The 25,716-nt window shown below is 44.5% G+C and overlaps 3 protein-coding genes across 3 annotated transcripts; all 3 read right to left on the reverse strand.

Annotated features, from left to right (window-relative positions):
* Window positions 1-434: 434 nt before the first annotated feature.
* LOC148047490 (uncharacterized) lies at window positions 435-1,136 on the reverse strand. The gene has a single exon (XM_087708065.1). The coding sequence runs from the start codon at window positions 1,134-1,136 to the stop codon at window positions 435-437; it is 702 nt and encodes a 233-aa protein (XP_087564191.1).
* A 4,599-nt stretch (window positions 1,137-5,735) lies between these two features.
* On the reverse strand, window positions 5,736-7,978 carry LOC148047491 (uncharacterized). Its single transcript, XM_087711513.1, has 2 exons — window positions 7,045-7,978; window positions 5,736-6,708 (listed from the first exon to the last, which is right to left on the reverse strand). The coding sequence occupies exons 1-2, from the start codon at window positions 7,899-7,901 to the stop codon at window positions 5,988-5,990; spliced, it is 1,578 nt and encodes a 525-aa protein (XP_087567639.1). The 5' UTR covers window positions 7,902-7,978; the 3' UTR covers window positions 5,736-5,987.
* Window positions 7,979-16,422: 8,444 nt separating this feature from the next.
* Window positions 16,423-25,371, reverse strand: LOC148047492 (uncharacterized). The gene is made up of 2 exons (XM_087711476.1): window positions 25,282-25,371; window positions 16,423-21,971 (listed from the first exon to the last, which is right to left on the reverse strand). Exon 2 carries the CDS (start codon window positions 21,457-21,459, stop codon window positions 19,531-19,533), a length of 1,929 nt encoding a protein of 642 aa, XP_087567602.1. The 5' UTR covers window positions 21,460-21,971; window positions 25,282-25,371; the 3' UTR covers window positions 16,423-19,530.
* Between the last annotated feature and the right edge of the window lie 345 nt (window positions 25,372-25,716).

The raw sequence follows: 25,716 nt of genomic DNA on the forward strand, positions 1-25,716 counted from the left end.
CTGTGCTATGGTCTACGCTGTTATCTCCACCAAAAAATATTAATTAAATAAAAAAGGATCCAATGGGAGTACTAAAAATTGATAAAATAAAATAAAACCGGGAGGCGCTACTGCAAACACGCTCCGGCTGCACTAGTTGTACCTCCTCCCCCTCCCAGCTGTATTTCTGAGATATTTTTCAATAAAATGAATAAGGACAGAACTTAATAGTCATTTTTTCCCCTTCACTTCCAATTACAGATCAGAAATGGAATTTAAGCTTTCTCTAAACTCATCAATTCTTGCCTAATGTGGATTTCCTTGACTTTCTCTCCTGTGTGTAAGTGAAACTATTTCCACAATCTGGACACTCGTATGGTGTCACTCCTGTATCAGTCCTCTGGTGTATCAGTAGATCAGAATTTTGACTGAAATGTTTTCTACAATCTGAATATTCATATCGTTCCTCTTGTGTGAGCCCACTGGTGTTTCACCAATTTGGAATTCTCACTGAAATGTTTGCCACACTCTAGACATTCAAATTCTTTCTCCCCTGAGTGTGTCCTCTGGTGTTTCACCAAGCTGGAATTATGACTGAAAATTTTCCCACAAACAGGACATTCCAAAGGTTTCTCTCCCGTGTGAGTCCTCTGGTGGTTCACTAAGCTGGAATTATGACTGAAACATTTTCCACAATCAGGACATTCAAAGAGTTTTTCTCCTGTGTGAGTCCTCTGGTGGTTCACCAAACTGGAATTATGACTGAACCCTATCCCACAATCAGGACATTCAAACGGTTTCTCTCCTGTGCGCGTCCTCTGGTGGTTCATCAGGTCACTATTCCGACTGAAACCTTTCCCACAAATAGGACATTCAAAGGGTTTCTCTCCTGTGTGAGCCCTCTGGTGTTTCACTAGGCAGGAATTCTGACTGAAACCTTTTCCACTATCAGGACATTCAAAGGGTTTTTCTCCTGTGTGAGTCCTCTGGTGTTCCACTAGCCTAGAATTCTGATTGAAACATTTCCCAGGACATTCAAAGGGTTTCTCTCCTGTGTGAGTCCTCTGGTGGTTCATCAGATCATTATTCCGACTGAAACCTTTCCCACAAATAGGATATTCAAAGGGTGTCAGCCTCTGCTTTGCTGCTGCTGCCATTGAAACGGGGAGGGGGCATGGTATTTGGGAGGGGAATCGTTGATGTGCTGGAGGAAGTTTCTAGACGCTGAATTGACCACCTTACTGTGCATGTGGAGGAAGGGAGTTTCCCGCCAAGGCCAACGGTCCAGCATTCCATCCTGGTGATGCCTTTTGAAGTTATCTCTCACCTGAAATTTGCGGGCAATATCATTGGACTGTGCACAGGGATGCCAAGGGGAGGGGAATGCATTATACATTAGCTTTCGTGCCTAATTAACCAGACTCAGCTTTGCTTTGTAACTGTTCATTATTAATTAGTAAAAGTACACTTGATTTCAATTCAAATGGAGTTGAGTGGTTTCTTTCCTGATTACTGAATGAAGTCATGCTGACAGTAAGCTGAGTCTCCTTTCGCACCCAGCCTGGAGCTAAAACCTACCGAGGGGGGTGCCCTCACAAGAAGAAAAAGAAATGTCTTTGCATGTAAGTGACCAAGAGGAAGAGGAGGGGGCAACGGCGGGACCATCATTAGCCGAAAGGCTGGCCGAACTAAGAGTGGAAGACCCTGTTGTTCGTCCCAGATGGACTTGGGGTGTGGGAGAAAAAGAGGAGCCTGAGGAATTGAATGCTGGAGTCACGAGAAGGAGGCCAAAGAAAAAATCAACTGGCTGGGGTGGCTCTGGAGAAGATTACAAGCTTTCCCATGCCATGAGACTTCTCGAAGAAGCATGGACTGAACGCAGAAGCCGTGAGAGAGCAGTGGAAAGAGAGCCGACGGAGGAACCTGAGCAGAGGTACTCAATGCATAGTTTAAGGGAAAGTGAAGGGCCCGAGGGGGTGTGTGCGCAAGAAAACCCAGAACCAGCCTCCCTCCCTCCAGCTAAAGTCATTCAAAGATCGGGGGGGGGGGGCAGGCGACGCCAAATGGCAAAAGTCCCTCCCTTAACCGTAAAATATGATGGAGACCCAAAAACTCTTGGGTTATTTATAATTCAGGTCTGGAATTATATGGAAATCTATGGACCTGATTTAGAGACAGATGAAAGTGAGGATGGTGCTGATGTCCTTAGAGAAAAAGGCAGCCGAATGGATGGTCGGCCTCCACAAAGGCAATTCCCCTCTCCTGAGGAATTTTTAATGACTTTATGGCAGCCATGACAAGGAGGTTTGATGACCCTTTGACCGAGAGACGCGGGCGCCTGAAATTTATGGCTCTGAAGCAGGGAAATAAAACTGTGCCAGATTATGTCCAGGAATTTCAGGAGTTGTCAGCTTATATGAGGGGGTGGTCGGAAGAGGTGTTGTTGGATTAATTTGCTGAGGGATTGAATGAAAAGATATACCAACAGTGCATAAACAGACGCCTTCCCCGTCGTATAACCGTTTGGTATGAGCACGCTGCAGATGTGGAGTTGGATTTAGCCAGGCTTCAATGCATGAAAGAGGGAGATGTGGAGGAATCCCTCCCCCAGCAGCCCCAAAAAACCCCTCCACCCCAGGAGTGAGGGAAGAGGAGGTTTCGCAGGCAAAGCCAAGCCTTTCACTTGTTTCCACTATGGGAAAGAAGGCCATCGCCCTGTAAATTGCCGCATAAAATGGGCTTAGACCGCCCCACCCCCCCGGAGAGAGGGGAAAGTAGTGAAACCGCCAGGGAAAAGAAGGGAGGCTGCGTTCGCTGTTGAGAATGTTCCCCAGCACTTCCAGCCGGAGGAGGAGGGAGGCATGAGCCCCAGCTCATCTAACGAATTGGATGAGGAGGAATCTCATCGGTGGGTAAGTTCCAGAATGGGGCCCATGCTTATCCCAATTGAGATGAGAGTGCCATCTTCTGGCATAACTGAAAAACTTTTAGCTCTCCTTGATTTGGGATGTTCCCGCTGCATGATAAGTCCAGAAATGGTGGAGAAACTAGGCTTAAAATTAAGGACTTTGAAAACCCCTATTGTTTTTTTTACCAAATTGATGGTTCTATTGCGGGAGGTGACCCTGCTCATTTTTCTACTGAGCCCATGGAGATGAAAATGGGGACCCATCGGGAGTTAATAACTTTTATTGTGGCACCTGGTATGGACCAGCCCCTTATTTTGGGACTCCCCTGGCTTCGTAAATGGAACCGTCGAATTAACTGGAGAAAGGGTTGGTTCCACATTTGCATAGACATACCCCATGAACAGGAGGTTGAGACTCCAGATTCTGCCGCTACTAGCCCCACATTGGCAGCCAGGGGGCAGGAGAGAATCAAAGGGGAGGAAAGAATACCAAAAGAGTACTGGAATCTTAGAGGAGTTTTTAGTGAAAAATCTTCTGATAAACTACCCCCCACAAGCCCACTGATTGCACCATTGATATTTTACCTGGGGTGAAGCTTCCAAAGCCCCAAGTATATTCAATGTCCCCTAGGGAAATGGAGGAAATGAGAAACTTCATCGATAAGAATTTGGAGAGGGGGTTCATTGAACCGGCGAGACCCAAGGTAGTGGCTCCTGTACTATTCAGAGAGAAGAAAGATGGCGCCCTGAGATTGTGTGTGAATTTTAAAAACTTGAACGCGATATCATCTCAGAACCTCTACTCGTTGCCACTGATGAAGGACATGCTGGCCCAATTGGGGAAGGGACGCATTTTCACTAAGTTGGACTTAAGGGAAGCATATTAAGCTCCGCCCACCACCCCCAGACTAATGGAGCTTGTGAGAGGACTAATTCTGTACTAGAACAATATTTACGTTGTTTCATCAACTACCAGCAAGATGATTGGGTGGATTTGATGCCGCATGCGGAGGTGGCTTACAATAATTATGTGCATAGCAGCATTGGGTTCACTCCATTCCGGGTAGTATTTGGCCAGGATTTTGTACCCATTCCTGAGGTTTCTCCTGAGCAGCCCCAAGTGTCGTCACTGTCGGAATGGAGTGACCGCCTTTGGCACGTTTGGCCTTTAGCTCTCCAAACTCTGGATGCTGCGCACCACGCTCATAAGAAACAGGCTGATAAGAAACGGACTAAGCCGTATGACTACAAAGTTGGTGATCAAGTTTATTTGTCCACCAAATTTCTTCAAACTCCACAGAAGTCGAAGAAATTGGGGCCTAAGTATGTTTGCCTGTTTCCCATTGTCAAGGTCATTAACCCTGTTTCTGTCCGGCTGCAGCTGCCCAAACACCTTGCAGTTAGACTTGCAGTTAGACTTATATACCGCTTCATAGGGCTTTCAGCCCTCTCTAAGCGGTTTACAGAGTCAGCATATTGCCCCCAACAATCCGGGTCCTCATTTTACCCACCTCGGAAGGATGGAAGGCTGAGTCAACCTTGAGCCAGTGAGATTTGAACAGCCGAACTGCAGAACTGCAGTAAGCTGAAGTAGCCTGCAGTGCAGCATTTAACCACTGTGCCACCTCGGCTCCTCAACCGGGTTTACCCTGTTTTTCATGTTAACCTCCTGAAACCTGTCTGCACTTCGTCGTTGCATCCACCTATCCCTCCTCCACCCGCTCCGCTTTTGATTGAGGGTGAGCAACACTTCGAACTTCGTGAGATTTTGGACTGTCGTCAACGCCGGAACCGTATCCAGTACCTGGTGGCTTGGAAGCATTTTCCTCCTTCTCACACCGAATGGGTTGACGGGTGCCATGTTCGGGCACCTCGTCTACTCCACAAGTTCTACTCTACTTATCCTGATAAGCCCTGATTTGACCATTATCCTAAAAAAAAAATCTTTCTTCTCTCTTCTCTCTCTCTTCCTCTCCCCTTTTCCCCTTTTGTCTCTTGTTGCTCGTCTGTTTCTTTGTGTTTTTTTTGTTTCTGCAGGTCTGACCACCCTTTTCTGGAGGAGGGTCGGATGTCAGCCTCTGCTTTGCTGCTGCTTCGGCTGCCGTTGAAACGGGGAGGGGGGCATGGTATTTGGGAGGGGAATCATTGATGTGCTGGAGGAAGTTGCTAGACGCTGAACTGACCACCTTACTGCGCATGTGGAGGAAGGGAGTTTCCCGCCAAGGCCAACGGTCCAGTATTCCATCCTGGTGATGCCTTTCGAAGTTATCTCATACCTGACATTTGCGGGCAATATGATTGGACTGTGCACAGGGATGTCAAGGAGAGGGGAATGCATTATACATTATATTATTAGCTTTCGTGCCTAATTAACCAGACTCAGCTTTGCTTCACAACTGTTCATTATTAATTGGTAAAAGTATGCTTGATTTCAATTCAAATGAAGTCAAGTGGTTTTTTTCCTGATTACTGAATGAAGTCATGCTGACAAAGGGTTTCTCTCCTGTGTGAGTCCTCTGGTGTACCACCAGGTGGGAATTCCGACTGAAACATTTCCCACAATCAGGACACTTAACTGATTTCTCTCCTGTGTGAGTGCTCTGGTATTTCATTAGGCAGGAATTCTGACTGAAACCTTTCCCAAAAATAGGACATTCAAAAGTTTTCTCTCCTGTGTGAGTCCTCTCTGTTTTAACCTTAAAAGTGGATAATAACATACATGTTCTCAAATTGTTTCGGTCACGCCCAGGTTTACCTGGGTGAAAAGCTGATAAGTATGGGAGTAAATATAATGTTCCACAAATTGATAGAGATATGTCCAAATAATTGGTACGACAACTATACTTCGATAACCAATTTTTTTTCTTGTGAAAATTGCAGCATCACAGAATTTTGCCACTGGATACATGGTAGCCGGGTTTGTGTCCTGGGGGAGAAAGCCAACATAAAAATTCTTATATTGTGCTTTCAGCTGCTTTAAGTAGTGAGTGTGATCCTCAAAAGGGGCATTTTTACTTTTCCTGTACTCCATATTATATATCCTTTTTAATTGTATGCAATCTTAATCAAACCATTTTTTCATTTTTTACACTGTAGACATTCATATGGTTTCTCCCCTGAGTGTGTGAGTCCTCTGGTGTTTCACCAAGCTGGAATTATGACTGAAACGTTTCCGACAATCAGGACATTCAAAGGGTTTTTCTCCTGTGTGAGTCCTCTGGTGTTCCACCAGCATGCAATTGTAACTGAATCGTTTCCCACAATCAGGACATTCAAAGAGTTTCTCTCCTGTGTGAGTCCTCTTGTGTGCCACCAGCCTAGAATTCCGAGTGAAAAATTTCCCACAATCTGAACATTCAAAGGGTTTCTCTCCTGTGTGAATAGTTTGATGATCCACCAAGCTGGAATTATGACTGAAACGTTTCCCACAATCAGGACATTCAAAGGGTTTTTCTCCTGTGTGAGTCCTCTGGTGTTCCACCAGCCTGTAATTGTAACTGAATCGTTTCCCACAATCAGGACATTCAAAGAGTTTCTCTCCTGTGTGAGTCCTCTTGTGTGCCACCAGCCTAGAATTCCGAGTGAAACATTTCCCACAATCTGAACATTCAAAGGGTTTCTCTCCTGTGTGAATACTCTGGTGTGCCACCAGGCTAGAATTCCGAGTGAAAAATTTCCCACAATCTGAACATTCAAAGGGTTTCTCTCCTGTGTGAATAGTTTGATGATCCACCAAGCTGGAATTATGACTGAAACGTTTCCCACAATCAGGACATTCAAAGGGTTTTTCTCCTGTGTGAGTCCTCTGGTGTTCCACCAGCCTGTAATTGTAACTGAATCGTTTCCCACAATCAGGACATTCAAAGAGTTTCTCTCCTGTGTGAGTCCTCTTGTGTGCCACCAGCCTAGAATTCCAAGTGAAACATTTCCCACAATCTGAACATTCAAAGGGTTTCTCTCCTGTGTGAGTCCTCTGGTGGTTCATTAGCTCATAATTCTGACTGAAACATTTCTCATAATCAGGACATTCATAGGGTTTGTCTCCTGTGTGAATACTCTGGTGTATCACCAGGTGGGAATTCCGACTGAAACATTTCCCACAATCAGGACATTCAAAGGGTTTCTCCCCTGTGTGAGTCCTCTGGTGTTCCACCAGCTTAGAATTTCGAGGGAAACCTTTCCCACAATCTGAACATTGAAAGGGTTTCACTCCTGTGTGAATCCTTTTGTGTGTCGCCAGGTTGGAATTCCAACGGAAACATTTCCCACACTCAGGACATTCGAAGGGTTTCTCTCCTGTATGAGTCCTCTGATGATTCACCAAGCTGGAATTATGACTGAACCCTATCCCACAAACAGGACATTCAAACGGTTTCTCTCCTGTGTGAGTCATCTGGTGTTTCACCAGCTGATAATTCTGACTGAAACGTTTCCCACAAACAGGACATTCAAAGGGTTTTTCTCCTGTGTGAGTCCTCTGGTGTTCCACCAGCCTGTAATTCTGACTGAATCGTTTCCCACAATCAGGACATTCAAAGGGTTTTTCTCCTGTGTGAGTCCTCTGGTGTTCCACCAGCCTGTAATTCTGACTGAATCGTTTCCCACAATCAGGACATTCAAAGGGTTTCTCTCCTGTGTGAGTCCTCTGGTGTTCCACCAGCTTAGAATTCCGACTGAAACATTTCCCACAATCAGGACATTCAAAGGGTTTCTCTCCTGTGTGAATAGTCTGATGATTCACCAAGCTGGATTTATGACGGAACCCTATCCCACAAACAGGACATTCAAAGGGTTTCTCTCCTGTGTGAGTCCTCTGGTGTATCACCAGCTGAGAATTTGTAATGAAACTTTTACCACAATCAAGACAGTTATCTGATTTCTTTCCTGTGTGCATCCTCCAATGTACCAATAGGTTGGAATTCTGACGGAAAGTTTTCAAACAATCAGCACATTCTATTGTTTTCCCATGTGAATTCTCCGATGTATCATCACGTTGTCCTGCTTGCAAAAGCATTTACTGCATTGGGAGTAGTTAATTTTCAAAGTTGCTGGTTATTCCTAGTTGTCCGGAGTGCTCTTATTAGTATCCTCTTCATCTGTAAGATTTAAATAAAAGTGTAAGTTTAAAATCATTATAAAATGGTTGCAGAAGATGTGAAAAAAGTATACATTACAAGTAAAAAGCCAATGTACCAAAAGGCTGAAATAGCTTCTAATGTTAGTTATGATTCATTTGACACATTGGAGATTACAGTGATACAAGTTCAAATATACATTGAATCATAAAATACACTTTAAATATTATAACTGAAACTCAATTTAAACAATGGCTGATAGACATCTCTAGGTTTATATGGCAAGGGGAAAAACGCAAAATTAAACATAAATTATTGCAAGGTGATAAGGATAGTGGTTTGAGTTGACCAGATTTGAAATTGTACTTTGATGCTTGTTGTTTTGTGGCAAAAAGAGTGAGGGACTCTCCAAAATAAGAGCTTCCTTGAGATTGACAGGCATGAATAAAGCATTTGATGGCAAAGCTTTTTATGGTATGATAAGGTTAAAGCAACTGTTGATTGTAGTCATCATTCTTTACTCTTTGGTGTCTCCTCAGGAACTTTTTTAAGAAAAGAAAGGGTGGCAAAACCAGACTGGTTGACTTATGATTAAATAATATTGTTCAATTATCGTGCCTCTGTCCACAAATCTACAAGTTGGAATCAGTAGGATGTTTGCCATTGATTTCTATATTTACAATTGAAAGAAAGATTTGAACTAGAGAAAAAGAGCAATGGATGGAATTTTGTGAAAAATGAAATGGAAGTGAATGGTTGAACATATTATTACTAAGATATATAATCTGCTATTGAAATTGAATGTCAGCCCTGGGGCCCTTCTTTTCCTTTGGATCTTTAGGACTGCCACATTTAGTGCCTGGACAATCGAGTGGGGGATTGTGAGATGGTTGAAAATTATAGCCATAACAGCATCTTTTCTCTGGGGGTCAAGGACGTTCAGCCTGCACATGGATAGGCGTGACTGGGGAATGTCTCCACTTGGGTAGGTGGAGTGATTGGATCGTGTGATGGACATGTGGTTGCAGGGGGTGGAACTCTGACTTTTTTTGAATGTGGAAAACCAGAAGCTTACAGATTCGGGTTTTCCCAGATGTGCCAATATGACATCTTCAATAGATTGGAACTTTGAGGAATTGCCTGCATTGGAGTCTTCATTGGTTGAAGATTTTACTAGGAACCCTGACATTAAACTTGCAGAATAAGTAAAGCATTGTACAATTCAGTGGGCAAAGAACTTTGGATGTAATATAATACTTGAACACTGGAAGGATATAACAGAATTACAAATGGAAGGGACTTTGGAGGTCTTCTAATCCAACCCCCTGCTGAAGCACCAAGCTCTATACCAAATATAGAGCTGTGGAAAATCCATCTGTTTTTTACCTGAAAGCTGCCCAAATCCCAAAATGGTTAAAGTCAAACCGTCTGAGCTAATTTTAGAGATGTGAGGGCTTTAATTGATAAAATGATGCCTAAAGATTCTGCATGATTTGAAGCAACAGTTTTGCCACGGAAGTCCTCAGTTCCAAGTAAGGGCAGAAAATACTGTCCACAACCACTCTGGTGACATTCCTATGGAAGCAGTCCTCCCTATTGAAGCAGTGACTCCATTTGGGAAAGGCATCTCTGTCACTAAGCAGCCAGATCAGGAAGCATGATATCATAGGACAGTGCCAACTTACATCTGTTCCTCTGCAGTTGTTAAGCGAATCACTGTGGGTTATTAAAGACAATTTCACCTGACTGTGACTGGCAACATCCTGCTGGTATCACTACTGATTTTGCTTGACAAGAACCTAGCTGAGAAGGTCACAAATGGAGATCCCAAGTGTGGGATGCTGAAACCATCATAAATGTGCATCGGTTGACAGAACCCAAATTGTTCTTGCACCTTCATAACCACAAGAACTGCTGACTTGTTGAGGTCACTGAACAAGCACTACAATCAGCACTAATTTGTGGAGCAGATGCATATGTGCCATTGCAACAGTGCCATTGAAGGCTCAGGGAACAAATGGTAAGTGAGGACTACCTATAGAGCTGAACATCCCAAACTTCTGAAACCATTTTTTTAAAATGCTGTTTTAAACACAATTAATCCAGATTTATACATGGATGAGGCACCAATAGGCAAATGCCACCCTTGTTGGCTAGACATGGAAACAAAAACAAAAAAGCAAAAATCCCCAGTGATTTCTGGGGATTTCCAATATTATTGCCAAAAAACCAGCAGATCCATATCAGAACAACAGAGTTGCAAGGGATCTTGGAGATCTTCTAGATCTAGACACTAGACCAGTGATGGCTAACATTTTTCCCATCATGTGACAAAAGTCAGGGGAGTTCAAGGGGGTCATGAGTGGCCATGGCCACACCCATAGTTCTATGAGCACGACTGCCGACCTCCCTCTTGCTTTTGCCCTGTGATGCACCCATTTTTCACCCTCCCCCCCCCCCCAGGCTCCAGAGGCTTTCTCAGGACCTGGGGAAGGTGAAAATGGCCTCCACTCCTCCCTGAGGCTTTATTTTCGGTGGTTTTTTGCCCTCAGGAGATTTCACTATCCCCCACCAGGCTGAAGTAAGCTGACAGGACAACACCTCATGTGCCCTAACAAATGGCTCCGCATGCAACCTGTGACACGCGTGGCATAAGTTCACTATCACGGCCCTAGACTAATTCACTGCTAGGCCAGGAGAGCCCATACCATTCTGGATAAATGGCTGTGCAGTTGCTTCTTAGAGGATTCTGAGGAACCTGACAACTCTGTCATGCAAGAGATAATTAGAGGCTCAGCTATCCTGGATTTAATACTTATGAACAGGAAGGTTCCTTTGAAGAGAAGACACGAAAGAGCAACAAACATGACCCGGGGCTTGGATGGAGATACTGGAGAGCCATTTGCTGAAATGGTCTCAGTTCTCATGCTACAGCAGGAGGTTGGACTGCATGATCGCTAAGGTCACATCCAACTGCCTTTGTCTTTCTTCCAGTTGCTTCTCTGCTTCTACGCTGCGGAGGAAATCAAGCAGCCTTTCTTGCTCCCAGCCTCTCCCGCAACCTGCCCTCAACTCACCCACCAGCTGCTGCTGCTTCGACTCTTGCAGGAGCCCAGAAACCATTCGGCTTCTCTTCCTCCCGCCACGGATCCTCTAGATCCTGCACTTCTCTCCCTTCCTATCTAGCAATGCAGCACTTGATCGTTTTAACCCCTTAAAGCTCAACCCCAATGTTGCCCATTTGACTGCCATCTCCCGATGGGAGGGGGTAAAACAGGCTCGTCCCGTCTCTGCTATGAAGGCGTTTGCACTGATTACATGCCATCAAGTCATTTTCCACTCCTACCAACCGACCTTTGCAACCGATGCAAGTGAAATAGTGAAAGGTGACACTTGTGAAGATTATCTACAGGCTGAGCTCTAAACCTTCATGAAGTTCTTACAGCATAAGAGTCGGAAGGGATCAGTTCTCCAAGCAGGGATCCCTGTGCTACTCCGCAAAAAAGGCTCTCCAGTCTCCTCTTAAAAAGCTCCTCCAATGGAGCAGCCGAGACTTCTGGAGACAAAGCATTTCCACTGATCAATCGTTCTCACTGACAGGAAGTTTCTCCTTAATTTCAGGTTGGATAGCAATAGCAATAGCAGTAGACTTATATACCGCTTCATAGGGCTTTCAGCCCTCTCTAAGTGGTTTACAGAGAGTCAGCATATTGCCCCCAACAATCCGGGTCCTCATTTTACCCACCTCGGAAGGATGGAAGGCTGAGTCAACCCTGAGCCGGTGAGATTTGAACCGCTGACCTGCTGATCTAGCAGTAGCCCGCAGTGCTGCATTTAACCACTGCGCCACCTCGGCTCTAAAGGAAGGATCCCTTTCTGATGTGTCTCCCTCTGTTCTTTCTTGTCCTGCTCTCAGGAGCTTTCAAGAATAGGCTCCCCCCCCCTTTCTTTTCTGTTTGAGCCCAGCTCAAATATGGTTGCATGTCAAGGATTACCTGTGGTATCTTGATTATTCTGAGGCAGACACCTTGGGCAAAACCCTTGGAGGGCACTACTTTGTAAGAAGCTGGTCTAGAGATTCCTGATCTTTTTTAGCATCAATCTCAGTGGAGATTTTTTTTAAAAAAAATCCCCCAATCTAGCCACCCAAATCCATCCCCCCACCCCGACTACCCAGAGCAAATACAGAGTATAAATCTTTAACAATCATATTTTAAAGTAAACTAAAAAAAAAAGATTGATGAGCAGAACCAGCCTCTGGTTCCAAGGCAGCTGACCGACTGGTTGAATGGGCGGATGTATATTTATAGGTTTCTGTGATGCTGCTGGGGTTGTGCAATGTAGTGAGTTCTGTGTTTTTTGCTATTCTAATCGTGGTCGGTTAGTCCTATTATGTCCTAAAAGTTCATGTCCTGTTCTTAGATGTGCCAAAGGTGTTTTTTCAGAAGGCAAGTGAACTTCTTCTTTGTTTTTTCTTTTGAAGATGTCTCCCTTCTCATCCAAGAAGCTTCTTCAGCTCTGAGAGGATTGTGGGGAATATAATCCTGTCAGAGCTGAAGCACCTTCCTGGATGAGAAGGGAAAAATCTTCAAAAGAAAAAATAAACAAGAAAGTCCAATTCCCTCCCAAAAAACCACCTTTGGGACAACCATGGTCTGGATGACTGAGAATCTGTAAAGACTCCTGTTCTTGGGTGGTGGAGAATGTAAATTTTAATCCCATTGCTGGAGATGAAGGTCTTTTACTTGTGAATAGCCTCACCCAGTCTTTCTTCATGAGGTGCCGAATGCCAAAGAGATCGATTACAGGTAGTCTAACAATTATGGGGTATTAGAAACCCAGTGTATGTGTGGAGACCTCGCCACTGAAGAATTGAGAAAAGGGTTTTGTGTTACAATTTTTTAAAGTTTATTATTAAACTTGTTCACTGCACATCTGGCAGTTAGAGGCCATTCTGAATGCCTTGCTTTGCCCCAACAATCGTAGCAGCACTGAAGCTACCCAATTTTGGGGGACACAATAGATATGTCAGAATGCTGCTATCACCAGCAGCCATCAAAGGGAAAAAGCAGGGACTTCCAAGAAAACGAGATCACAGCAGGAGTTGCTAATAAACGTGGAGATAAACGTGGAGATCCTGTCATCAAAGCTGCTTCGTACTGAGCGAATGAGGGAAACAGAGATGTTTGAACTGTTAACGCATTTATTCACAACCACAATAAAAGCTTAGAACAATTCTCTTTCCATCTGACAGCTATTTGTAGCATAGCTGTCAGATGGTTAAGCAATCTGATGGCTGCAATTCTCCCGCCAGCCAGTACTCTTGTCGGAACCAATAGAAACTGTTTTTTTCTTTGATTGACGCCCCGTGGTCATAACCACAAGGACTTAACAAAAGCCACAATCCCTTTTCTATTCAAATCAATATTCCTACAGTTCTTCTCTATCAGGTTCACCTGTAAGGCAGAACAGCCTTTTCATTTGAAACTTTGCATTGCTTTTTTTAATTGGGCCTTAGGCCTATTCCCTACACACCCCTCACCCATCAAACACTTACCTGTTGGAGAGCTCCGGGAGGCAGCCATCATTTTTAGTGCATCCAATATCCCTTAATGTAGTTTGCACAGTATAAAATTAGCGAAACAGAGTAGTTTCTCTCTTAAGTCTTTGGGGGCGTGACCACACAGCTATAAAAGAGCCGGGAGAAATCCTCTTGGTTTTGATGCACCGGCAGGCTGCTGGTAGAATCGCAGGCTTCCTATTGGCTATCTGTCGGACAGCTGGAGGTATAAATAGCTGTCAGACAGTGGAAGCCCCATTCATGCTGTCAGTTTAATTGTTAATGTTTAAAGATAACCCGCTCCCTATTAAATAAAAGGGAAGCGGGGGAACCCTTGCAGGGTAGAGCTGAGGATTATGCCCAATTCTTAGCGGACAAAATTGCTCGGTTTCGGTCGGACTTGGACTCCATCCCCGCAGTTCCAGCCGAGGCACAAGAGGATCAGGTGGAACATCTCTGGGTTGAGTTTCAGGATGTTACCCCCGGGGATGTGGACAAGGCCATGAGGGCTGTAAGTGCCTCCACCTGCGTACTGGACCCGTGTCCCTCATGGCTGGTTACTAACAGCAGTGAGGTGACATGAGGCTGGATCCAGGCGGTTGTGACCGCCTCTCTTCGGGAGGGGAACTTCCCCGCCGCACTGAAAGCGGCGGTGGTGAGACCCCTCCTAAAGAAGCCATCCTTGGATCCAGCTGTTCTTAATAACTATCGTCCAGTCTCCAACCTTCCCTTCCTTGGGAAGATTGTTGAGAAGGTGGTGGCCTTTTAGCTCCAACGGTCCTTGGAGGAAGCAAACTATCTCGACCCCTTCCAGTCAGGCTTCAGACCCGGTTACAGCACAGAAACCGCTTTGGTCGCATTGACCGATGATCTCTGGAGGGCCAGAGATGGAGGATATTCCTCCATTCTGGTCCTCCTTGACCTCTCAGCGGCTTTCGATACCATCGACCATGGTATCCTTCTGCGACGACTGCGGGAGGTGGGAATGGGAGGCACCGTGTTGCGGTGGTTCTCCTCCTACCTCTCGGACAGGTCGCAGTTGGTGTTAGTGGGGGGGCAGAGATCGTCCCCTAGGCCCCTAACATATGGGGTGCCTCAGGGCTCGGTCTTATCCCCCCTACTATTCAACATCTACATGAAGGGAGAGATCATCCGTAGGCACGGGATCAAATATCATCAATATGCGGACGATACCCAGTTGTATCTGTCCGCCCCGTGCCAACTCAATGAAGCGGCAGATGTGATGAACCGAGGCCTTGAGGCCGTTATGGACTGGATGAGGGTTAACAAGCTTGTGCTCAACCCAGAAAAGACCGAGTGGCTGTTGTGTTTCCCTCCCAAAGATTCGACCAATATTCCATCACTCAGGCTGGGGGGTCAAATTTTATACCCCTCAGAGAGGGTTCGCAACTTGGGAGTCCTCCTGGATCCACAGCTATCGTTTGACCACCACCTGACGGCTGTGACTAGGGGGGCATTCGCCCAGGTTCGCCTGGTGCGCCAGTTGCGACCCTGAATCAGGAGGCACTCACAACAGTCACTCGGGCCCTTGTGACCTCTAGGCTGGAATACTGCAATGTGCTCTACATGGGGCTGCCCTTGAAGAGCATCCGGCGACTTCAGCTAGTACAGAACGCGGCCGCGCGAGTGATTGTGGGTGCACCTCGGTTCACCCACATAACACCTATCCTCCGCGAGCTGCGCTGGCTACCTGTCAATCTCCGGATGCGCTTCAAGGTGCTATTAGTCACTCATAAAGCCCTGCATGGTAGTGGATCTGGATACTTGAGAGACCGCCTCCTGCCAATTACCTCCCTGCGACCAATAAGATCACCTAGATTAGGCCTCCTCCGTATTCCATCGGCCAGCCAGTGCCGGCTGGCAACTACAAGGAGGAGGGCCTTCTCAGTAGTAGCCCCGACCCTTTGGAACGAACTCCCCGTGGAGATTCGTACCCTCACCACCGTCCAGGCCTTCCGCACAGCCCTGAAGAACTGGCTAGCCCGTCAGGCCTGGGGACAAGGATAGTTGCCCCTCCCGAATGATGAATGTACGTTGCTTATTACTTTTATTATATGTGTTTATGTCACTGTTTGTACTTCCCCTCCCTGATTTTATGTGAGCCGCCCTGAGTCCCCTCAGGGAAAAGGGCGGCCTACAAATGTTAATAAACAAACAAACAAACAAACAAACAAACAAATAAATAGTTATTGCGAATGAGCCTCCTGTTGTTCCTCAGTAGCTTGAGATAAAGTATTCTCCCTCTCCTGTGTGAAAATGACACAGAAGCAACTGCCATTTTGGTCCAGAGGCAGGTGTGACAAAATGGCAGTTGCTTACAAAAGTCCATCTCATGGCCCAGGGTTAAATCCCAGGCACACTGAAAAAATGGCTGCTTCCAGGACATAGCCATGTGGCCCTGGGATGCGTGTCCTGGCCTTCTTCACCAACTTGAGTTTCGGAGACCTTGGAAGAGGAGGCTGTGAGGCTTGGTGGGGTGGAAGTCAGACCTAAGGTCTGCGGGGATGCTGCGGGAGGGGGAAGACTTTGGGTACCTGTGGGTGGGGAAAAGGCCTCTGGGGAACCTGTGAGGGAGGAGAAGACCTGTGGGGACCTTGTGGGGAGGGAAAGGCCGGTGGGACTTTGTGGAGGAAAGAAATGCCTATATGGACCCTATGGGAGAGGTCAAAGGTCGGAGGGATCTTGTGGAGAGAAAAAGACTTGAGAACCAAAAAAAAACCCACACACACACAGTATATCTTTATCAAATTTATATTTTCCATTTTCTCTGTCCAATCACACCTGTATAAGTATAAATCTTTATTATGGTCAAAGACCAGCAATACGCATTACTTTTTACAGTATGTTAAAAACTACTGACATTAAAATATAATTAAAAAGTATTGATGTTAAAAGTGGACAATAACGATGTTCTCAAATCGTTCGGGTCGCTCCCTGGTTTACCTGGGTGAAAAGCCGATAAGTATGGGAATAAAACCAATGTTCCAGAAATTGTTAGAGATATGTCCAAATAATTGGTACAAGATGACAACTCTAACTCTACCTGCCCTGGAGAAGTGCTCAAGGAAGAATGTTAAATCTGGCTCTGAAGAAAGCTATTCTTTGTTTTGGAAAGATCAGGTCATTTAGATATCTTGCAAATTGCCTCACACCCTGTTTGATTCTGTCCCTACTGTGGAGAGGCAACCTATTTAGTTGTTCTTGGAATTCCATGTCCTTCATTCTATTGATTACTACTTGCTTTGCTTGATCAAAGCCTAGAGACATTAAGAATACTAGTGACAGCCCATAAGAGCCCTGCTTGTGATCAATTGCCTGTTTCCAGGGGGAGGGGAGGATGTCAGTCAACACTAGTGGGGGACAATCCCTCTGGAAAGAAATGCATTTTAAGCCAATGAATGATCATCATCTTCCATGCTCTTACCTGAATTTGAGGCATGCCTTTCTCAATTCTTAACTAGGCATTTGGAGTTCCTTTGGGTGCAGCTAAGATGGCTCCCAGGAATTTGGTTTGTATGGTTTCTAGCAAGTCTTTCTCTGCAAGGATTCCTGTTTGTGCCCCATACAGAATTTGTGCCAATGTTTTGGTCTCAAAAAGTTTTAAGGCAGCAGGTACTAAATGACCTCCGCCTGTGTAAAAGAAGTGTTTAATTGCATTTGAGGACTATTGGTTGCTTGCAATGTATGATCCAGGTGTGCCTTCCATGTCCTTTGGAAGTGGAAGAATCTCTTCACTGGACAAGGCTGGTTGAGTCCCACTGTCTTTCTCTCCCTTTCCCAAGGTTGAAAATGAGGCTCCATAAGACTATGCATGCAATTACTTTTACAAAAAATGGGCCCATTTTTGTGAAAAATGGGACATCTTTTTGCTAGTCCCCCACCCCAGCACTCTGCAAGCCCACCTAGGCTATTTATGCCTTTTATTTGAAAAAAAAACAGGCCCATTTTTGCGAAAAATGGGCCGTTTTGGGGAGGTTTCCAAAGTGCAAAAACTCCCCCCCCTCCTGGTTTGGAAAGCTCTTTAACTGATTGATGAGAATTATGTGGATCAAATGCTGTGCCAGCAGGAACAAAGTTAGGTGCTGCAGATTGTCAGCACGTGGATAAGTATATCTACCTATCTCTCTCCCTCCCTCCCTATTGTATTTCTCTCTCTTCCTCCCTCTACCTACCTACCTACCTACTATTTTCTCCCTCCCTCTCTCTCTATCCCTCTATCTACCTACCTACCTACCTCTCTCTCTCCCTATCTACTGTATCTTTCTTTCTATTTCTCTCTATCCCTCTACCTACATACCTACCAACCTACCTACCTACACTCTCTTTCCCTACTTCCCTACTGTATTTCTCTCTCTCTCTCTCTCCATCTATCTATTTATCTATATCTATCTATCTATTTATCTATCTATCATCTATCTATCTATCTATCTATCTATCTATCTATCTATCTATCTATCTATCTATCTATCTATCTATCTATCTATCTCCCTTTATCGACCTACCTACTTTCTTTTTATTTGCCTCTTCGAAACCTTGGTGCGCTTATACTCCGGTGCGTCTTATACTCCAAAAAAGTCTTTTTTTTAATGTCTCAAAATTGTGTTGGATGGCAATTAGTTGTTCGAATATTGAACCCACCGTTTGCACTGAGAGAAGGCATTGCTTTGCCATAAACTCCGGTGAATTTTCCCAAAGTAAACTCTCCATACTCTGAATTATCTGGTTGTTCTTTGCCTTTTTAGCCTTTAACTCAAACTCCATACATCCTGTATGGAGGATGTAATTGGACTAGTTGTTTGTGAGAAGAGCTGCCTTTCAGTTTGTTCCCCCTTCCCGAAGGTCGGGAAAGTCTAGTTACTGCTGTTTTCCCAAGTCTTTTTGCAGGTCCCATTCTAATCTCTCCAGATTGTTGGGAAGGGGGGCGGGGGGGGGCGGAGGTTAGTTTTACTTTCAGATCTCTTGCCAACAAAGTGCTCCTCAATTCCTTGTTGTTTTTAATCCATGGCAGCAACAAAAACTTTTGTCTGTTTTATGGTCTATGCTGTTTATCTCCATCAAAAAATGTTAATTAAATAAAAAAGGATCCAATGGGAGTACTAAAAATTGATAAAATAAAATAAAACTGGGATGCGCTACTGTAAACACGCTCCGGCTGCACTAGTTGTAGCTCCGCCCCCTCCCAGATGTACCTCTGAGATATTTTTCAATAAAATGAGTAAGGACAGAACTTAAATAGTAATTTTTTCGCCTTCACTTCCAATGACAGATCAGAAATGAAATTTAAATCTTCTCTAAACTCACCAATTTTTGCCTAATGTGGATTTCCTTGACTTTCTCTCCTGTGTGTAAACCTACATTAAAGATAGGTCATTTGTACGGTTTCCCTCCTGTATGTATCGTATGGTGTCTCACCAGGTTAAAACAGTGACTTTTTGCACAATTCAGACATCCAAAGGGTTTCTCTCCTGTTTGAGTTCTCTAGTATATCACCAGGTTGGATAGCTGACTGATACTTTTCTCACAATCTGGACACTGATATGGCTTTTCTCCTGTATGAGTCATCTGATGTACCACCAAGTGTGAATTCTGACTAAAACTGTTCCCACAATCAGGACATTCAAAGGGTGTATCTCCTGTGTGTGTGTCCTTTGGTGGTTCACCAGGTTGAAATTAGGACTGAAACTTTTCACACACTGTGGACATTCATAAAATTTCTCTCCTGTGTGACCTCTCTGGTGTTTCACTAGGTCAGAACAGTAAGTGAAACTATTTCCACAATCTGGACACTCATATGGCTTCACTCCTGTATCAGTCCTCTGGTGTTATCAGTAGATCAGAATTCTGACTGAAATGTTTTCTACAATCTGAATATTCACATCGTTTCTCTCATGTGAGCCCACTGGTGTTTCACCAATTTGGAATTCTCACTGAAATGTTTCCCACACTGTAGACATTCATATGGTTTCTCCCGTGAGTGTGTGAGTCCTCTAGTGTTTCACCAAGCTGGAATTATGACTGAAACATTTCCCACAATCAGGACATTCAAAGGGTTTCTCTCCTGTGTTAGTCCTTTGGTGTTGAACCAAAGCAGAATTCCAACTGAATCGTTTGCCACAATCAGAACATTCAAAGGGTTTCTCTCCTGTGTGGGTCCTTTGGTGTTTCAGCAAGCTGGAATTCTGACTGAAACGCTTCCCACAATCAGGACATTCAAAGGGTTTCTCTCCTGTGTGAGTCCTCTGGTGGTTCACCAAGCTGGAATTATGACAGAAACGTTTCCCACAATCAGGACATTCAAAAAATTTATCTCTTGTGTGAGTCCTCTGGTGTCTCCGAAGGTTGGAACTCAGATTGAAACATTTCCCACAATCAGGACATTCAAAGGGTTTCTCTCCTGTGTGAGTCCTTTGGTGTTGAACCAAAGCAGAATTCCAACTGAACCATTTGCCACAATCAAAACATTCAAAGGGTTTCTCTCCTGTGTGGGTCCTCTGGTGTTTCAGCAAGCTGGAATTACAACTGAAACGCTTCCCACAATCAGGACATTCAAAGGGTTTCTCTCCTGTGTGCGTCCTTTGGTGTTGAACCAAAGCAGAATTACAACTGAAACGCTTCCCACAATCAGGACATTCAAAGGGTTTCTCTCCTGTGTGAGTCCTCTGGTGTTTCACCAAGCTGGAATTATGACTGAAACGTTTCCCACAATCAGGACATTCAAAGGGTTTCTCTCCTGTGTGAGTCCTTTGGTGTTGAATCAAAGCAGAATTCCAACTGAACCATTTGCCACAATCAAAACATTCAAAGGTTTTCTCTCCTGTGTGGGTCCTCTGGTGTTTCAGCAAGCTGGATTTAGAACTGAAACACTTCCCACAATCAGGACATTCAAAGGGTTTCTCTCCTGTGTGAGTCCTCTGGTGGTTCACCAAGCTGGAATTATGACAGAAACATTTCCCACAATTAGGACATTCAAAGAATTTATCTCTTGTGTGAGTCCTCTGGTGTCTCAGAAGGCTGGAACTCAGACTGAAACATATCCCACAATCAGGACATTCAAAGGGTTTCTCTCCTGTGTGAGTCCTCTGGTGGTTCATTAGCTCATAATTCTGACTGAAACATTTCTCACAATCAGGACATTCATAGGGTTTCTCTCCTGTGTGAGTCCTCTGGTGTATCACCAGGTGGGAATTCTGACTGAAACATTTCCCACAATCAGGACATTCAAAGGGTTTCTCCCCTGTGTGAGTACTCTGGTGTGCCACCAGGTGGGAATTCTGACTGAAACATTTCCCACAATCAGGACATTCAAAGGGTTTCTCCCCTGTGTGAGTACTCTGGTGTGCCAACAGGTTGGAATTCCGACTGAAACATTTCCCACAATCTGAACATTCAAAGGGTTTCTCTCCTGTGTGAGTCCTCTGGTGTGCCACCAGCCTAAAATTCAGAGCGAAACATTTCCCACAATCAGGACATTCAAAGGGTTTCTCTCCTGTGTGGATAGTCTGATGATTCATCAAGCTGGAACTCACACTGAAACATTTCCCACAATCAGGACATTCAAAGGGTTTCTCTCCTGTGTGAGTCCTCTGGTGTGCCACCAGCCTAGAATTCCGAGTGAAACATTTCCCACAATCTGAACATTCAAAGGGTTTCTCTCCTGTGTGAATACTCTGGTGTGCCACCAGGCTAGAATTCCGAGTGAAACATTTCCCACAATCTGAACATTCAAAGGGTTTCTCTCCTGTGTGAATAGTCTGATGATCCACCAAGTTGGACTTATGACGGAACCCTATCCCACAAACAGGACATTCAAAGGGTTTCTCTCCTGTGTGAGTCCTCTGGTGTATCACCAGCTGAGAATTTGTAATGAAACTTTTACTACAATCAAGACAGTTATCTGATTTCTTTTCTGTGTGCATCCTCCAATGTACCACCAAGTTGGAATTGTGACGGAAAGTTTGCAAACAATCAGCACATTCAATTGTTTTCCCATGTGAATCCTCCGATGTATCATCAAGTTGTCATGCTTGCAAAAGTGTTTACTGCATTGGGAGTAGTTATAGGGCTTCTCTCCTGTGTGGGTCCTTCGATGAACTACAAGGCAGCTGATCTAACTAAATATTTTCCCACATTCAGGCAATTTGTATGGCTTTCCTCCAGTGTGTATCCTCTTATGTATAATATGTGATTTGCTATGAATGCTTTTCCCACAACAGGCACATCTATGGAGCTTTTCCACCCTTGAGGTTCTCGAAGTGTTCAAAAATACGTGTGATCTTTTGTTGCATGGAGCTCTGATTCAAGCTACTGTTTTCTTCCTCACTGGGCAAGGCCTGCATTACTGTCTACTTTTTGGCTCAATTTGCTTTAATTTTCAAAGTTGCTGGTTATTCCTAGTTGTCCGGAGTGCTCTTATTAGTATCCTCTTCATCTGTAAGATTTAAATAAAAGTGTAAGTTTAAAATCATTATAAAATGGTTGCAGAAGATGTGAAAAAAGTATAAATTACAAATAAAAAGCCAATGTACCAAAAGGCTGAAATAGCTTCTAATGTTAATTATGATTCATTTGACACATTGGAGATTACAGAGATACAAGTTCAAATATACATTGAATCATAAAATACACTTTAAATATTATAACTGAAACTCAATTTAAACAATGGCTGATGGACATCTCTAGGTTTATATGGCAAGGGGAAAAACCAAAAATTAAACATAAATTATTGCAGGGTGATAAGGATAGTGGTTTAAGTTGACCAGATTTGTACTTTGAATTGTACTTTGATGGTTGTTGTTTTGTGGCAAAAAGAGTGAGGGACTCTCCAAAATAAGAGCTTCCTTGAGATTGACAGGCATGAATAAAGCATTTGATGGCAAAGCTTTTTATGGTATGATAAGGTTAAAGCAACTGTTGATTGTAGTCATCATTCTTTCCTCTTTGGTGTCTCCCCAGGAACTTTTTTAAGAAAAGAAAGGGTGGCAAAACCAGACTGGTTGATTTATGGTTAAATAATATTGTTCAATTATCTTGCCCCTATCCACAAATCTACAAGTTGGAATCCGAAGGATGTTTGCCATTGATTTCTATATTTACAATTGAAAGAAAGATTTGAACTAGACAAAAAGAGCAATGGATGGAATTTCGTGAAAAATGAAATGGAAATGAATGGTTCAACATATTATTACTAAGATTTATAAATGTCAGCCCTGGGGCCTTTCTTTTCTTTTGGATCTTTAGGGCTGCCACATTTAGCGCCTGGACAATCGAGAGGGGGATTGTGAGATGGTTGAGAATTATAGCCATAACAGCATCTTTTCTCTGGGGGTCAAGGACGTTCAGCCTGTACATGGATAGGCGTGACGGGGGGATGTCTCCACTTGGGTAGGTGGAGTGATTGGATCGTGTGATGGACATGTGGTTGCAGGGGATGGAACTCTGACCTTTTTTGAATGTGGAAAACCAGAAGCTTACAGATTTGGGTTTTCCCAGATGTGCCAATATGACATCTTCAATAGATTGGAACTTTGAGGAATTGCCTGCATTGGAGTCTTCATTGGTTGAAGGTTTTACTTGGAACCCTGACATTGAACTTGCAGAATGAGTAAGTAAAGCATTGTACAATTCAGTGGGCAAAGAACTTTGGATGTAATATAATATTTGAACAATGGAAGGATATAACAGAATTAAAGATGAAAGGGACTTTGGAGATCTTCTAGTCCAACCCCCTGCTCAAGCACCAAGCTCTATACCAAATAAAGAGCTGTGGAAAATCCATCTGTTTTTTACCTGAAAGCTGCCCAAATCCCAAAATGGTTACAGGCAAACCTTCGGTGCTAATTTTAGAGATGTGGGGGCTTTAATTGATAAAATGATGCCTAAAGATTCTGCATGATTTGAAGCACCAGTTTTGCCACGGAAGTCCTCAGTTCCAAGTAAGGGCAGAAAATATTGTCCACAACCACACTGGTGACATTCCTATTGAAGCAGTCCTCACTTACTGATTCCATTTGGGAAAGGCATCTCTATCACTAAGCAGCCAGATCAGGAAGCATGATATCATAGGACAGTGCCAATCTACATCTGTTCCTCTGCAGTTGTTAAGCGAATCACTGTGGCTTGTTAAAGACAATTTCACCTGACTTTGACTGGCAACTTCCTGCTGGCATCACTACTTATTTTGCTTGACAAGGGCCTAGCTGAGAAGGTCACAAATGGGGATCCCAAGTGTGGGATGCTGAAACCATCATAAATGTGCATCAGTTGACAGAACCCAAATTGTTCTTGCACCTTCATAACCACAGGAACTGCTGACTTGTTGAGGTCACTGAACAAGCGCTACAATCAGCACTAATTTGTGGAGCAGATGTATATGTGCCATTGCAACAGTGCCACTGAAGACTCAGGGAACAAATGGTAAGTGAGGACTACCTATACAGCTGAACATCCCAAAGGTTCTGAAACCATTTTTTTAAAAAGTGCTGTTTTAAACACAGTTGATCCAGATTTATACATGGATGAGGCACCAATAGGCAAATGCCACCCTTGTTGGCTAGGCATGGAAACAAAAACAAAAAAGGAAAAATCCCCAGTGATTTTTGGGGATTTCCAATATTACTGCCAAAAAAGCAGCAGGTCCATATCAGAACAACAGAGTTGGAAGGGATCTTGGAGATCTTCTAGATTTAGACACTAGACCAGTGATGGCTAACATTTTTCCCATCATGTGACAAAACTCAGCGGAGTTCAAGGGGGTCGTGAGTGGCCATGGCCACACGCATAATTCTATGAGCACAACCCCCGATCTCCCTCTTGCTTTTGCCGTGTGATGCACCCATTTTTCACCCTCCCCCCCCACCAGGCTCCAGAGGCTTTCTCAGGACCTGGGGAAGGCGAAAATGGCCTCCACTCCTCCCTGAGGCTTTATTTTCGGTGGTTTTTTGCCCTCAGGAGATTTCACTATCCCCCACCAGGCTGAAGTCAGCTGACAGGACAACACCTCATGTGCCCTAACAAATGGCTCCGCATGCAACCTGTGACATGCGTGGCATAAGTTCACTATCACGGCCCTAGACTAATTCACTGCTAGGTCAGGAGAGCCCATACCATTCTGGATAAATGGCTGTGCTTCTTAGAGGATTCTGAGGAACCTGACAACTCTGTCATGCAAGAGATAATTAGAGGCTCAGCTATACTGGATTTAATACTTATGAACAGGAAGGTTCCTTTGAAGAGAAGACACGAAAGAGCAACAAACATGACCCGGGGCTTGATGTGAAAACACATGAAGAACAGTTGTAGGAATTGGGTAGGTCCAGTCTGGTCAAAAGAAGGATTAGAGGTGACATGTTCCAATACTTGAAGTGCAGCCACAAGGAAGAGAAGATGAACTTCTTTTGCAAAGCCCCAGAAGGCAAGAGAAGAAGCAATGGATGGAAACCAAGGAAGGAGAGAAGCATCCTAGAAACAAGAAGAAATCTCCTGACAGCGACCAGTGGAACGGCTTCCCTTCCCAAGTTGTGAGTGCTCCTCCCTGGAGGCTTGGAAGGAGATACGGGAGAGCCATTTGCTGAAATGGTCTCAGTTCTCATGCTTGAGCAGGGGGTTGGACTGCATGATCGCCAAGGTCACATCCAACTGCGTTTGTCTTTCTTCCAGTTGCTTTTCTGCTTCTACGCTGCGGAGGAAATCAAGCAGCCTTTCTTGCTCCCAGCCTCTCCCACAACCTGCCCTCAACTCACCCACCAGCTACTGCTGCTTCGACTCTTGCAGGAGCCCAGAAACCATTCGGCTTCTCTTCCTCCCGCCACGGATCCTCTAGATCCTGCACGTTTCCCCCTTCCTTTCTAGCAATGCTGCACTTGATGGTTTTAACTCCTTAAAGGTCAACCCCAATTTTGCCCATTTGACTGCCATCTCCCGATGGGAGGGGGTAAAACAGGCTCGTCCCGTCTCTGCCTATGAAGGCGTTTGCATGGATTACATGCCATGAAGTCATTTTCCACTCCTATCAACCGACCTTTGCAACCGATGCAAGTGAAATAGTGAAAGGTGACACTTGTGAAGATTATCTACAGGCTGAGCCCTAAACCTTCATGAAGTTCTTACAGCATAAGAGTCGGAAGGGATCAGTTCTCCAAGCAGGGATCCCTGTGCTACTCCGCACAAATGGCTCT

This window comes from Thamnophis sirtalis, unplaced genomic scaffold (genome assembly GCF_051295495.1).
Source record: "Thamnophis sirtalis isolate CommonGarterSnake01/CBP01778 unplaced genomic scaffold, rThaSir2_p1.2 scaffold_3, whole genome shotgun sequence".
NCBI lineage: Eukaryota > Metazoa > Chordata > Lepidosauria > Squamata > Natricidae > Thamnophis > Thamnophis sirtalis.

What these genes read in the sequence shown, in the direction of transcription:
- LOC148047492 (XM_087711476.1), bottom strand. Translation starts at nt 21,459, where the DNA reads ATGCACACAGAAAAGAAATCAGATAACTGTCTTGATTGTAGTAAAAGT.
- LOC148047491 (XM_087711513.1), bottom strand. Translation starts at nt 7,901, where the DNA reads ATGCTTTTGCAAGCAGGACAACGTGATGATACATCGGAGAATTCACAT. An exon ending in GGTTTCCCTCGAAATTCTAA is followed by an intron (nt 6,709 to 7,044) that starts GCTGGTGGAACA and finishes TTACAATTACAG; the next exon opens with GCTGGTGGAACACCAGAGGA.
- LOC148047490 (XM_087708065.1), bottom strand. Translation starts at nt 1,136, where the DNA reads ATGGCAGCAGCAGCAAAGCAGAGGCTGACACCCTTTGAATATCCTATT.